We start from the raw sequence: 14898 nt of genomic DNA, 5'->3' as shown, positions 1-14898 counted from the left end.
ACACTGAATTAGTTCAAATTTAAGGAAGGAGCACAATCTTTTATTTCAGCTTCATTAGCTAAACCATAACCACAAACCATTTTATACCTTTTCTTTCTCCTGGGGAAAAGAGCTTTTCTTCTTCATTATGCATCTGTTTAATAGGATTATGATTTCCATTTATAAATATGGAAAATTCAAAGCTAACTACTTAATTCCTGGTCACATTTGCAAGTCAGTGAAGGAAAAAGGACTGCAGTTTGAGACTGGCTGAATTTACTAATATCCTCATCCTTTCCCTTTTGTTTTTGATTCCACCCAAAGGACTAAAATGTTTTCAGAATACCTCTGGAAATATTTCCCAGACATCATTACAGCCTGTAACTTTAACACTAAGATAAACAGAATGTTTATGAGGTGCACCATATCATAACTTTGCTCTCATCTCACCTTATAAAAATAAAATGGTTGTAAATTGAGAACTTCAATAATCCAGGGGAAAGTACGAGGTGAGCTATAGGCAAAGAGCACAATTTCCAAACAACAGGCCATCAAGGAACGATGAAATATATCCTGCTCTAAAAGAACCTTGGAGAACAGAAAAACTGCAGTTTAATATTTCTCAGCAATTTCAGCCTTTGCCATTCTATAAAGACTATAGAAACAAGATAAAATAATGTGTACATTATATTATACCAGATTATCAAAGATAATAATGTGAGCTCTCAAACTGGTAAAGAGTTTTGTTATAACATATAATCTTGCTCAATGGTAGATTTTAAATTTAAATGAGGCATACACAACAATCTGCTTTGAAATAATAAAACAGTCAATATTCCCATCAAGAGGAAGCATTAGGATCGGTTCCATTTTTTTTTTTTTTTGTTGTTCCGTTCGTTTTTAAATGCCAGTTTTACAACAACTATTTTGTTAACATAAAGATTGTTAATCAGGGGTGCCTGGGTGGTTCAGTTAAGAGTCAGACTCTCGGTTTTAGCTCAGGTCATGATCTCACGGCTTTGTGGGTTCAAGCCCTACACCGGACTCTGCGCTGGCAGTGCAGAACCAGTTTGGGATTCTCTCTCTCTCTCTCTCTCTCTGTCCCTCCCCGACTTGCACTGTCTCTGTCTCTCTCAAAATAAACAAATAAACTTAATAAAAAAATATTTGTTAATCAAAACACTAAAATCAAAGGTATTATGTCACAGCTAAGACTTAAAAAAGTTCAGAGAAATAATTTACTAAGAAGATAAAAGTCGTGTTGACCATTAAGACTTTTTTTTGAGTTTAAGATTTAACAAAATTTTCAGTTTTAAAAAGTGTTTGTTGCCATTCTTCTTTTAAATATCACTCGAAATCAACAAAAAGGATAAGAAACAGAAACTCCTTGGATAAAACTAGAAGTCAGCTGTAACTGCAAATTAGAATACATGAAAACTGAAAGTGGATGGAAGGATGACAAATTACTCAGTAGAAAATAGGATGGTCAAACATAAGGGCCTGAAGAGACACACTTAGACCTAATTAATTTGCTCCATGCAACCTGGGGAAAACATAGCAACTGAAGGGACAGGAGGAATGGAAAGTAGGGGCTAGGTTGGGGCTGACACGAATGGATGATTTGAAAGTCTGTAGTAGTTAGAACTCCTCAGGTCCCCATTCAACCCCTACTCTAATGAAGCAGATGATAGGCCTCTAGTCTGTCCCAACAGGGATCTGGAGAATTATTCTAAGACTGAACTAGGGAGACTCAGAGCTTGAGAACACCAGACATAGAAGAAACTGTGGTTTTAGGCAAAAGTCTGCAGACTGCATTGTGAGATCAAGTTTCCCTTTCTTGCTCTGTTCAGTAACACCAACACTCAGCAAAAAATTAGCAGATACTTCTTTACAGAAACTGAAATATTCCAGAAGAATCTTAAAGACACCAAATGTTGAGAGTCTCTAATACTACATGATTATATGAGACCGTTGGGTTTATATTCCTATTTTTGCCAACAAAGCTTTAAAAAAATTTTTTTAATGTTTTTTTATTTTTTGAGACACACACACAGTGCAAGTGGGAGAGGGGCAGAAAGCAAGGGAGACACAGAGTCGGAAGCAGGCTCCAGGCTCCGAGCTGTCAGCACAGAGCCTGATACGGAGCTCGAACCCACAAACTGTGTGTGAGATCATGACCTGAGCTGAAGTCGGATGCCCAACCAACTAAGCCACCCAGGCGCCCCAACAAAGCTTTGAACCAAACTGTTCAGTTACCATAAGGGTTTATTAATGTCCCATTTTTAGTGCCTCATTTAAATGTAAGTGGATATCCAAGAACAATCCAACAATATAAGGAAATCCTCCCACTGGAAGACAAAAATTAAAACAAAGAGAAAAAAGGGGCACCTCGCTGGCTCAGTCGGTTGTTCTCAGCGTTGTAAGTTGGAGCCCATGTTGGGTGGAGGCGTTACTTAAAATAAAATCTTTAAGGGGTATCTGGGTAGCTCAGTTGGTTAAGTGTCCGACTCTTGATGTCGGTTGGTTCAGGTCACGATCTCAAGGTCATGGGATTGAGCCTTGGGTTTGCACAAATCTCTTGGGATTCTCTCTCCCTCCCTCTCTTCTGCCTCTTCCCTACTCGTGCTCTCTCTCTAAATAAATAAATAAACTTTAAATATCCCAGGGTCATGGATTGAGCCCCACGTCGGATTCTGTGTTGAGGGTGCAGCCTGCTTGGGATTCTTTCTCCCCCTCTGCCCCTCTCCCCAGCTCACACACACTCTCTCTCTAAAAAATAAAACAAAACAAAACAAAACAAAACAAAACAAAACTAAAATAAAATAAAATAAAATAAAGCCTTTATGCAGAGTTTTAAAAAAGGGCCTTAAGGCTTTTACATTTTGTTTGAACTGTAAAATGTCTATACCAGTGGACTGTGAAGATATGCATATATAACGTAATGCTTAGAGTAACCACTAAAACAAATCCATACAAAGAATAACAGTCTAAAAAATGTTCAAGCAGGGGTGCCTGGCTGGCTCAGTCAGTAGAGCATGCAACTCTTGATCTCACGGTCATGAGTTCAAGCCCTATGTTGGGCATAGAGCTTAATAAACAAATAGGGGCACCTGGGTGGCTCAGTCGGTTAAGTGTCCAACTCCGGCTCAGGTCAGGATTTCACAGTTCGTGAGTTCAAGCCCTGCGTTGGGCTCTGTGCTGACAACTCAGAGCCTGAAGCCCACTTCAGATTCTGTGTCTCCCTCTCTCTCTGCCCCTCCCCAACTTGTGCTCTATCTCTGTCTCTCAAAAATAAATAAATGTTAAAAAAAATTTTTTAAAACAAATAAAAAATGTTCAGGTAATCAAGAGGAAGATGGGGGGAAAAAAACAAACAAAACACCAAAGAGTACAAACAGAAAACAAGAAATAAAATGGCAGACATATGCCCTAACAGATCAATAATTAAATGTTAAGTCTGAATTTACTGATTTAAAGAGACTGAGATGAAAAAATGTGACTCAATTACATGCTGCCTATAAGAAATTTACCTCAAAGATAATGATACATGTAGCTTGAAAATAAAAGGATAGAGAGGTGCCTGGGTGGCTCAGTCAGTTAAGCAATTGAATCTTGATTTTGTCTCAGCTCACGATCTTAGGGTTTGTGAGATTGAGCCCTGCACTGGGCTCCATCCTGACAGCACAGAGCATGCTTGGGATTCCCTCCCCCTCCCTATCCCTCCCCTGCTCAAGTGCGCTTGAGCGCATTCTCTCTCTCTCAAAATAAATTAATAAACTTAAAAAAAAAAGGATGTAAAAAGACATACCATGCAAACAATCAAAAGCAGGAGTGGCTATATATGAACAAAAGATAAGACTTTGGAACAATTAACGGCTTCAGAGAGGACATTATCTCATGATAAAAGGGAAGAAGACATAGCAATCTTCAATGTGTATGTATCAAACAGCAGAGCTTCAAAATATATGAATAAAAAATAACCTGATAGAACTGAAAGGAGAGGGGTGCCTGGCTGGCTCAGTCAGTAGATTACCTGATCTTGGAGTTGTGAGTTTGAGCCCCACACTGGGTAGGGAGATTACTTAAAAATAAAATCTGAAAAAAAAAGGAAAGAACTGAAAGGAGAAATAGATAAATCTACAATTATATCTGGAGACTTCAATACTGCTCTCAACAACTGATAGAGCCAGACAGAAAATGAACAAGGATACAGAAGAAGTCAACACCACCACAATTAATACTATAGAACTGACATTTACAGAACACTCTACCCAACAACAGCAGAATACACTAGGGGTCATAAAATGAACCTTAACAAATTAAAAAAAAAATTGAACTCATAAAGAGTGTGAGTAGAATGAGCATTACTACAAAAGGGTAGCATGAGGGAGATTGTTGTAATAACAGAACAATTCAGTATCTTGATTTTGGTGGTAGTAGCATTAATCTACAAGTGATGCAATGGTAAGGAGGAAGATACATACATTGTTCCAATATTAATTTCCTAGTTTTGATATTACACTATGTAAAATGTAGCCACTGGGGGCAACTGACTACATAGGACCTCTCTGTACTACTTTTGTAATTTTCTGTGAATCTATAATTATTTCAAAATAAAAAGTTGAAAATTTACTTCTTTCTCAGGAAGCTATGGAACCATATGCTCTATCAAATATTAAGATAAATCACAAAAGAGAAAGCCATGAAATCCAGGAAAAAGGTGGACCAACACAAGAGAGAGATGAACATTTCCAGAATGAAAACTAAAAGAAATTTTATTACATTAGTTATGCTGCACCCCTAGACATCAACCTGTTGCTAGTGGAACTGAAAGTCAGAGGACTCCAAGAGTGACAAGAAAGAGGAGGAGGAGGAAACTGAAAGATGATATTAACAGCTTTGAGTTTTTATAAACAGTATGTATATATGCACGTGTGTACATATGTATGTATTTACTTATGTATTTATGGTAAGCTCTATGCCCAACATGGGGCTTAAACTCACCACCCTAAGATCAAGAGTCACATACTCTGTGAACTGAGCCAGCCATGTACCCCAACAACTTTGACTTTTTTGAAAAATTCCTTTAAATAGCCATTGGAAAGAGTGGTCAGACTTATCAAATGATCAAAGGACACAAAGCAATTTCTTAACAAGCCACTCACAGTTTATTCCTCAAAAATTCCTGGGAGGTATGAGCAAATATCTTAATTATCAGTCGGGTTAATAGTTGGGGGAGGGGTGTGACTCATTATTAGCTAGCTGGGAATGAAAGGACCTGAAGGGAAAGGATACTAATGATGTACCGGAGATGAATTTCATGTACTTTACATTTCTACCTAGAGGTGGCCAGGTCTAGATGTGCAAAACACAACTAAGGCCAACTAGCAAGTCATACTGGCTAAGTTTGCTATTAACTGCTGATGCTCACAACACCCTTAGAGCCTCTCAATACACTGTTTTAAGGCTTAGGAGTTTTGAACCTTACCAGTGGCTGGGAGAATGGATTTACTTACTGACATGTCCATTCCATGAAGTCTTCGTGTTTCCTGAACCATTACAGTCTCTAATATTTTATAATACAAAATTTCTGCAAGTTTTAGTCTGTTTACAGCAAAGTCTAGGGAGGGGAATAAAAGGGAAAATATTTGCTACTGAAATGTTAACTGTTAAGCACTGAAGGACAAAACTTATATAAGCTTAAATCTTATACATTAAGAATAGCAAGGAAGGAAAAAATTTAATTTCTACTTTTTTAGGGCCAATCTATCTACTTTCAATGCTGTGTCAACTTTAGTTTTGTCTTCTTACCTATGTGCGATCCCGGCTGTTCATCTGTTGATTGAGTATAGTGTTGGCAGAAAGTCTCTCCTATTCCTTTCACTATTTTCATAATGTTTTCCATAGGATTACGCATACAAGATCTATAAAATAGAAGAGGAACCTAATTACCAGGAAAAAAACCCAGACTACCAACATTTCTTCAAGAATTAATTTGGTTTTAGTGACCACAGTTTTATTCCCAACTGTAAATCTAGATATGTTAAAAGCATGTTTCAAATAAATCTACAGCTTTTAAACAAAATCATCTGGCATACTGTTTTGGAATTTCAACATTAGCAGTGTCAATATTATTTCTTTTGTTCTTCTATTTATATGACATTTTAGAAAAGGCCAAATTATAGGGATAAAGATATATCCGTATTTGCCAGTGGGTGGGGATGACACAGGGGTTGACTAAAAGGGGCATAAATTTTAGGGGCTAATGAAATTGTTAAAAGGATGACTCCTATTGTGAATTATATAAATTTATATATATATATTATATATTATATATATTATTATATATTATATATAACATATATAATATATATTGTATATATTATATAATATATAAAAATTTATATAAAATATACATAACATATACTATATATAATATATACTATATATATAATATATATAATATGTATATATAATGTATATATAAATTTATATAAAATTATATAAATTTATATATATATAAATTGACATATAAATTATACTCCAATAAACCTGATTTAAGAAAAATAGAGGCTATAGCAGTATTTATGTATATATTACACATACATATTGTAATATGTAATATAATTTACTATATATTTATATATATTACATAATTATATATTATAAATAATTATAATTATAAACATAATTATATTATAAATGTAATATATTATTATAATTATATTATAATTGTATAATTATAAATGTTGAAATTCCAAATTTAATTCCAAATGTAATTATAATTTTAAATACATATATTTATAATTATATATATTAATATATAAAATATACTTATGTAAATATAAATATAATGTTGAAATTTCAGACTTAATTCCTAATATAATTATGATTTTAAATACATATATTTATAATTATATATATTAATATATAAAAATATACTTACATAAGTAAATATAAAGTTGAAATTCCAAATTATAATTATATTATAAATATATTATTATAATTATAAACATTACACATTATAATTATATATAATTGTAATAATATATTATATTACATATTATTTTAATTATACATTATATAATCATACAACTATACAGTTATATATATTATATATATAATATATAATAGGCCATATTATAGGGATAAAAAACAAATCAGTATTTGCCAGTGGGTGGGAATGACACAGGGGTTGACTAAAACGGGGCATACATTTTGGGGGCTAATGGAATTGTTCTACATCTTGATTGTGATGGTGGTGGTTACATAACTATGCATTTGTCAAATTTCATACAACTATACAGTTAAAAGGATGACTCCTATTGCATATAAATTATACTCCAATAAACCTGATTTAAAGAAAAATAGAGGCTATAGCAGTATTCATATATATATATTATATATAATATATATATAATAGATACAGTTGATCCTTCAACAAGACGAGTTTGAAGTGTGCAGGTCCACCTATAAGTGGATTTTTTTCAATATAGTACAGTATTGCAAATGTATTTTCTCTTTATGGTTTTTTTGTAAATTTTTTTAATGTTTATATTTGAGAGACAGAGAGAGAGAGGGAGGAATGGAGGAAGGGGCAAAGAGAGAGGGGAGACAGAATATCCGAAGTGGGCCCTGTACAGACAGCAGAGAGCCTGACGTGGGGCTAGAACCCATGAACCATGAGATCGTGACCTGAGCCACAGTCAGATACCTAACCAACTGAGCCACCCAGGCGCCCCTCTTTATGATTTTCTTAATAACATTTTCTCTTCGCGAGCTGAATTTATTCTAAGAATACAGTATACAATACATATAACATACAAAACATGTGTCTATCAACTGTTTATGTTACTGATAAGGCTTCTTCTAGTCAACAGTAGGCTGTTACTAGTTAGATTTTGGGGGAATCATTAGTTATGGAGTGCCTGGCTGGCTCAGTCGGTACAGCATGTGACTTGATCTCAGGATCATGAGTTTGAGCCCCATGTTGGGTGGAGAGATTACTTAAAAAAAAAGTTATATACATATTTTTTGATTGTGTGGAGGGTTGGTGACTCTAACCCCCATGCTGTTCAAGGGTCAACTATATATATTTATAGTAGTGGAACAATAAACTGTATGTAATTCTCATCAAAGCCTAAATAATAATAAATAGAAAAATACAGCACTAAAAAGGCACTTAGCAAGAAATAACTGTTACCCTTATATTGTTACCTTTCTGTCATTCAAACACAGAATCTTAATTCAGAAATGACAAACAAGGGCAACTGGGTGGCTCAGTGGTTAAGCGTCCAACTTTGGCTCAGGTCATGACCTCACGGTTTGTGAGTTCAAGCTCCACACTGGGTTCTCTGCTGTCAGCACAGAGCCCTCTTCCGATCCTCTGTCCCCCTCTCTTTTTGCCACTCCCCTGCTTGTGCTCTCTCACTCAAAAATAAATAAACATTAGGAAAAAAAAAGAAATGAAAAACAAATCCAGACTATGAGAAAGAAAGTGATCTGCCTGAAACCAGATAATGAGTGCAGTGTTCAGGACTCCCAACTCCATGTCCAAACAGACCAGTATGATGTGTAGAGAGGTAAGCAACACATATGGCAAAAATACTTTGTTTTTATCAAGTTCTTCTAATGCAAGCTGTGCCTCTTGAGTAATGTTTTCTTCCAATTAGGTTGTCTTTAATTTTTTTTAACTATTTTTTTAAAGTTTATTTATTTGGGGGGTGGGGGGTTGCAGAGAGAGAGAGGGAGAGAGAATTCCATGAACTGTGAGATTATGACCTGAGCCAAAATCAAGAGTTGGATGATTAACCAACTGAGCCACCCAGGTGCCCCTCATGTCTAGGTTTTTAAGTTAACTTTTTGAGTTAACTGTTGGATATGGTGTAAGATAAGAGTCCACCTTCATTATTTTGCATGTAGACATCTAGTTTTCCCAGCAGCATTTGTTGAAGAGACTATCCTTTCCCCATAGTGTAGTCTTGGCACCTTTGTCAAGGATCATTTAACCAAATACATGAAGATTTATTTTAGCATTCTCTAGTCTGTTCTATTGGTCTACAAGCCTGTCTTTATGTCAATCCAATTCTGTTTTGACTATGGTAGCTTTGCAATATATTTTGAAGTCAGGAAGCATTCCAGCTTTGTTGTTCTTGCTTTATTGTTTTAAAGGTATTTTGAAATTCTACATGAATTATAGGAATTTTTTTTCTATTTCTATAAACAATGCCACAGGCATTTTGATATGGACTGTACTGAATCTACAGATTGCTTTGGGTAATAAGGACATTTTAACAATATTAAATCTTCCCATCCATGAACATGGAATGTCTTCCCATTTATTTGTTTCTAGGTCCTTTGTGTTTTGCATACTATGTTTTCTTGCTTCCCACTTTCTCTTGTTGCTATAAAATGTTTGCATCATTACCTTGACACTTCTTTTCAACTTGTTCATGCTTACACAGTTTAGTCCAGATCTATTTTATTCAAGTGCTATGAGGACTGAAGCTCTCCATGACAGTCTTCCTACCCTATCAGCAGTCTGCATATCTTTTGAGCTGTGTCTGAGGTTAGGATTGTTCTGTCTACTTTTCTGTAAACTAAAGGTTTGGGGAGTAGAAGAGAGCTCACAGGTGGTGTTATGTTCAGCTTTTGTTAGAAGATCAGGGCTTTGCTTATTACTCTTCTGAGATTTAGTTAAATATCCCTATTCCAGGGTTCACTATATCTAGTCAGAGATATCTTCTAGTTCTATTAGGATTAGGATCTCACCCCAAATCGGTATGGAACCTTGGAAAAGGACAGGCCCTGGGAGTTTTTCATATTTCTGCTGCGATCTTGGTGGTGGAATATAGGGGCTTTCACCTGGGAAGGTATCTATGACCTTTTACTCATTTTCCTGCTAACCCCATTTGTTTCTCTCTACATCTGGGGTATTAACAAACATTCTCAAGATCCATCAACATATCTTCTTTCCCTAGTAATGCTTCTTGGAGATGGGCATATAAGAACCATCCATTCCTTTCCTTACCATCATTTTGGAAATTTATAGCATGAAATCATATCCCTCTCCTCATTTGGTTGCTGCTAGTAAGTAGTTTGCTGGTTTTTACTATTCTCTTATTTCACTAAGTATTAGGAAAGAAAGTTCTCTGATCTGGCTTCTATTTACCATCTTTACTAGGACACATGCCTCTTTATCTTAAGCAACTGCATTAAAATTCCATTTACTGCTGCACCATCAATATGTATTATCTCCCACTTGATGAACATTTAGACTGAACCCATTTAAAGTCAATGTAAGAAGAAAACCAATTAATGCATAACTTAGGGGTAGATATAAGAGTGGGATGTCAGGGCTAAATAACCTTAAGATGTATTTATTTAAACTTTAAGGTCTATAATATTATGAAATAATATCTCTATGTAACTTTAATAGGTACTTCCATCTGATTTTAGGTCAACATACCTTGTAATTAAAATTTATTTAGAAAGATAATATTATACTTACTCAAAAATATTCATAAGTTGTTCACTTGGTGCATTTTTCAGTCCAGCCACAATACTCTGTAATCGGCTCACACTTTGAGTGGCTGAAGAAACCGGAGTAATGACTGCTTCTTTTTCTTGTAAATATCGCCGTCCTGTCAGTGGGGTAGAAGGTGCAAATGATGTTTTCTGTCAAAAAAGAAAAATCTTTTAAAAAGTTTAAACAGATTAAAAAGTTATCTTGCCCTCATTATGTGTTTAATTCAGTGTATGTATCACCTTCTCTATTCATATTTAGTAGTACTTTTCTCCTCCCTCCTCTGGTTATCCACCAAATTTTTAACAATATAATGCTAATAACATCCTCACATTCAAAAAAACACTTTTTCAAAGTACTTACTACCTATTATATCATTTTATCATAATACTCATTTGAAATATACACATTTTCACTTTACATATGAAACAGGCACAGAAAAGTTTAAAAAACTGTTGAAGCTGATAAAGTTAATGGAAGAGGCTTGGTCTAAAACAGGTTTTCTACCTTCTAGACCAGTAAGTTTTCCATTAGACCTCATTCTCCAACCCATTTTACACATAAATACAGAATTAAGCCTTCACTATTCACAATCAAGCCCAGAGTTGTATGGCTAAAGTTCAGGGAAAGCACATAGTTTGTCATGGGTAGAAGGAAACTAAATTTTAAAGCAAGTGGCTAAAGTGATACAAAGAATGATAAGAAAGCATAAACCCTTCTTTATGTCAAAAGACACATAGCCTACTGAAAAGTCCAGGCATTCTGGGAAAATACATCAAAAATATGAAAAGCATCAAGAAATGAGGTAATACTAAATGCCACTTTTAATTTTAATGTTTATTTATTTTTTGAGAGACAGAGAGAGACAGAGTGTGAGAGGGGGAGGTGGAGAGAGAGGGAGGGAGGGGTAGCGGGAGAGAGGGAGGGAGGGAGGGAGGAAAGGGGGGGGAGAGAAAGAGAGAGAGAGAGAGAGAGAGAGAGAGAGAGAGAGAGAGAGAGAATCCAAAGTAGGCTCCAGGCTTTGAGCTGTCAGCACAGAGCCCGACGTGGAGCTCGAACCCATAAGCTGTGAGATCATGACCTGAGACAAAGTCAGATGCTTAACTGACTGAGCCGCCCAGGTGCCCCCTAAATGCCACTTTTAAAAATTACCTTTTAAGGCTTTCATGGAAAATAAAAATTAGTAGAAGAAACTCAAGATTTAACTTGAAAGATGTGTCTGTTGTTAGTAGAATCACACACAGAGAGAAAAAGATCATTCAAGACTGAGGCCAGGCTAAGTTATATTACTTTTTCAAAGTGTTGTTGAAGATTACAGTCCACATTAGCCTGTGCTGTCAGTTTTCCTAATGGGGCATCACCAGTGAACTTTCGAGGAGTTCCAATTTCCTCTTCTGCATCTGCTCCCAAAAAGATCCTCTCATCAAAATCACCAACAGTTAAAACATATTCTTCATACTCCTTGTTCACTGCTTTGCTGAAAAGAGAATTATTTTATTTACTTTTAAAGATTTTTTTAAATTATTTTTTTAAAGTTTATTTATTTTGAGAGAGAGAAAGAGAGAAAGGATCATGACCCGAGCTGAGATCAAGAGTTGGATGCTTAACCCACTGGCCACCCAGATGCCCCTTTAAAGATTTTACTAAAAAAAAAATTTTTTTTAAATGTTTGAGAGAGAGAAGAGACAGAGCATGAGTGGGGGAGGGGCAGAGAGAGAGGGAGACACAGAATCCGAAGCAGGCTCCAGGCTCTGAGCTGTCAGCACAGAGCCTGATGTGGGGCTTGAACCCATGAACTGTGATCATGACCTGAGCTGAAATCAGACGCTTAACCAACTGAGCCACCCAGGTGTCCCATAAAGATTTTATTTTAATATTTATTCATTTTTGAGAGAGAGAGAGACAGAGACAGAGAGAGAGAGAGAGAGAAAGAGAGAGAGAGAGAGAGAGAGAGAGAGAGAGCGAGCGCACAGAGGAGGACAGAGGATCCAAAGCAGGCTCTATGCTGACAGGAGTGAGTCTGGGGCTCGAACTCACGAACTGTGATATCATGACCAGAGTTGAAGTCAGACACTCAATCGACTGAGCCACCCACGTGCCCCTTTAAAGATTTTATTGTTAAGTAATCTCTACACCCAACGTGGGGCTCGAACTGATAAGCCTGAGATCACGAGTCTTGTGCTCTTCTGACTGAGCTAGCCACGCACCCCAAGAATTATTTTAAGTAGCTAGAATAAAACTAAGTTACACACAAATTTACCTTTTTTTTAAAAAAAATTTTTATTTATTAAAGTAATCTCTACACTCAACATGGGGCTTAAACTCATGATCCCAAGATCAACAGTGGCATGCTCTACCAACTGAAACAGCTAGGCATCTCCACAATGGATTTATCTTCACTTCAAGATAGATTTAGACTCCAAGACCTGGAAAAGCTGATGACTTTCAAATTTTTAACTCTGCCCATCTAACAATATTGAAGGTTCTTATCTGATTATGGACATGCTTCACATTCACATATATAACGATAATAAATTACTCTGAAAGATGAGCAAAAAGAGAGTATAAACTTAATCTCAAAACTAGCTGAACCTAATTAAGATCTGATCAAGAGATCTGATTAAGAGAACAATAGTTGCTTTGAATATATATATATATTCTGAATTTGCCAGAAGTCATTGGGTCTGTTTATGAGTTTCTCTGGAAGGAGCTCTTTTAAGTGGCAAAGGTTTCCTAAAATAAGTGTACTTAAAGACAACAAGGCTTAGTTAACAACATCTAGTTAATACCACTAATGCAGAAGGAACTTGAGTTTGAAGGAGTTAACTTGATATAATGTTCCACTTAATAAGTTGCAATAAATCATTATTGACAGCCTATAATATGGCAGATACCATTAGTGTTAGATACTTACCTATTATCAGTAAAACTGGAAAGGTCCAGGAGGCATTCTCCTTTTAAAATCTGGGAAGAAAAAGTCATTTTGTGACACGTAATTAAACACAATAACATACAAAAACATGATATTTATCTAAATTTTCACATTGGTAGTTGTTATAAATAATATACACACAAAAGAGAATTACTGAATATTTCTTTCAAACCAGTAAAACCTATATAGTGTGCAAATAAAAGTTTAAAGTCCATTTTGAAAATACTTTGAAGTTGGCCTATGGCAGTGGTTTCTAAATTCTAGTGACATAAGAAGCACTTAGGGGAACTTCTAAAAAATGCAGATTGATGGACCCCAAGTTCTGAGCTGAGGCAGCATTTTATATAAATTCCCCAAGTGATTCTGACAAAAGCAGTCCAATTTTAAACACTGGTCTATGGAGAAGGGAAACTAACATTTATTGAATGATTATATGTATCAGGCAAGAAAAAGATTCAAAGGGAATATAGGTACTGTTGCTGGTGAGAGAAGAAAAGTACACTGTTTACAATATTTTCTATGTACCCCACACTATGCTTAGACTACTATACATCAGGGTTGCAAACTCAAATGCCTTCAGGGGTCAAAGCTCAACATACATAAATGAAGAGGGTAGAAAGCATACTTCCCATCTTAAAAGAGGTGGCCATCATTTAACTTGATCAGAGTTACCCATGTAGAAATTCATGTAGATATTCCAATCCTGTTTTGCCATAGCTTCTGATTTTTGAAAGAGATTTTCACATAAAAAGTCTTTATATGTAAATTAAAATGGAATGAAATTAAAATAAAGAATGTCCTACACAGGCCAAACAAAATATCTGTGGCCCAAGAGCAGAAGGACAATTGTCCAACTCAGGATACTTCAGGAGTGAAATGAAGTCCTATAATAATTATGCCAAGACAACAACCCAAAACTAGATAATCCAGGCAAACCAAGATGTATGGTCATTATACCTTAGAGCTACTAGTATGCTGCTGCTGCAGAGCACAAAAGACATAATCCTTGAGTTCCTGTCAAAGTTTACTTTGCTGGAAATGTTTAACATACAGATAAGGAGCCACGACTCACTCACTCACACACACACACACACACACACACACACACACAGACACACTCTGGAAGAAAGATAACGCTAAATACAAAAGTTTGTGTAAAAGAAGAGCCACCATGTAGGAAAGACTTTATGCTTAAAGAAAAATCTCATAATATCTACAAAGAGGGGTACCACAGTGATGACCTAATTTCTCTTTTTCACCAAAGAGAAAATATCAAGGACTAGCTGGATTAAATGGCTCAATGTTTGGGAAGTAAGACACTGAGGCCAAGAGGAATAAGCCATTTCATAAATACAGAAATAGCTAAGTGAATTACCTAGAGGAAAACCCAGAATGCATGCAGATAGCCTGTAAGCAGCTACAAAACTATAACGGATTTCCTGCTCTATTTATATGGAATTAA

General features: G+C 35.6%; 1 protein-coding gene and 1 long non-coding RNA gene across 5 annotated transcripts in view; one reads left to right on the top strand and one right to left on the bottom strand.

The window, feature by feature from the left end:
* Positions 1–6267, top strand: part of LOC125936639 (uncharacterized) — a 53679-nt gene extending 47412 nt beyond the window's left edge. Inside the window, exons 4-5 of the long non-coding RNA XR_007462086.1 lie at positions 4624–4895; positions 5887–6267. This is a non-coding gene — a long non-coding RNA (uncharacterized LOC125936639). The remainder of the gene's footprint in view (positions 1–4623; positions 4896–5886) is intronic.
* The window catches only part of RBL1 (RB transcriptional corepressor like 1), a 64903-nt gene that overhangs the window by 37211 nt on the left and 12794 nt on the right, over positions 1–14898 (bottom strand). For all 4 annotated transcript variants that reach the window (XM_049650831.1, XM_049650830.1, XM_049650832.1 and 1 more), the window contains exons 7-12: positions 13419–13468; positions 11795–11981; positions 10490–10656; positions 5791–5903; positions 5496–5599; positions 430–567 (exon numbers count right to left, since the gene is read on the bottom strand). In XM_049650831.1, the coding sequence (XP_049506788.1) occupies positions 430–567; positions 5496–5599; positions 5791–5903; positions 10490–10656; positions 11795–11981; positions 13419–13468 (759 nt within the window). The remainder of the gene's footprint in view (positions 1–429; positions 568–5495; positions 5600–5790; positions 5904–10489; positions 10657–11794; positions 11982–13418; positions 13469–14898) is intronic.

This window comes from Panthera uncia (assembly GCF_023721935.1).
Source record: "Panthera uncia isolate 11264 chromosome A3 unlocalized genomic scaffold, Puncia_PCG_1.0 HiC_scaffold_11, whole genome shotgun sequence".
NCBI lineage: Eukaryota > Metazoa > Chordata > Mammalia > Carnivora > Felidae > Panthera > Panthera uncia.
This window is presented reverse-complemented; position numbering and strand designations above follow the sequence as displayed.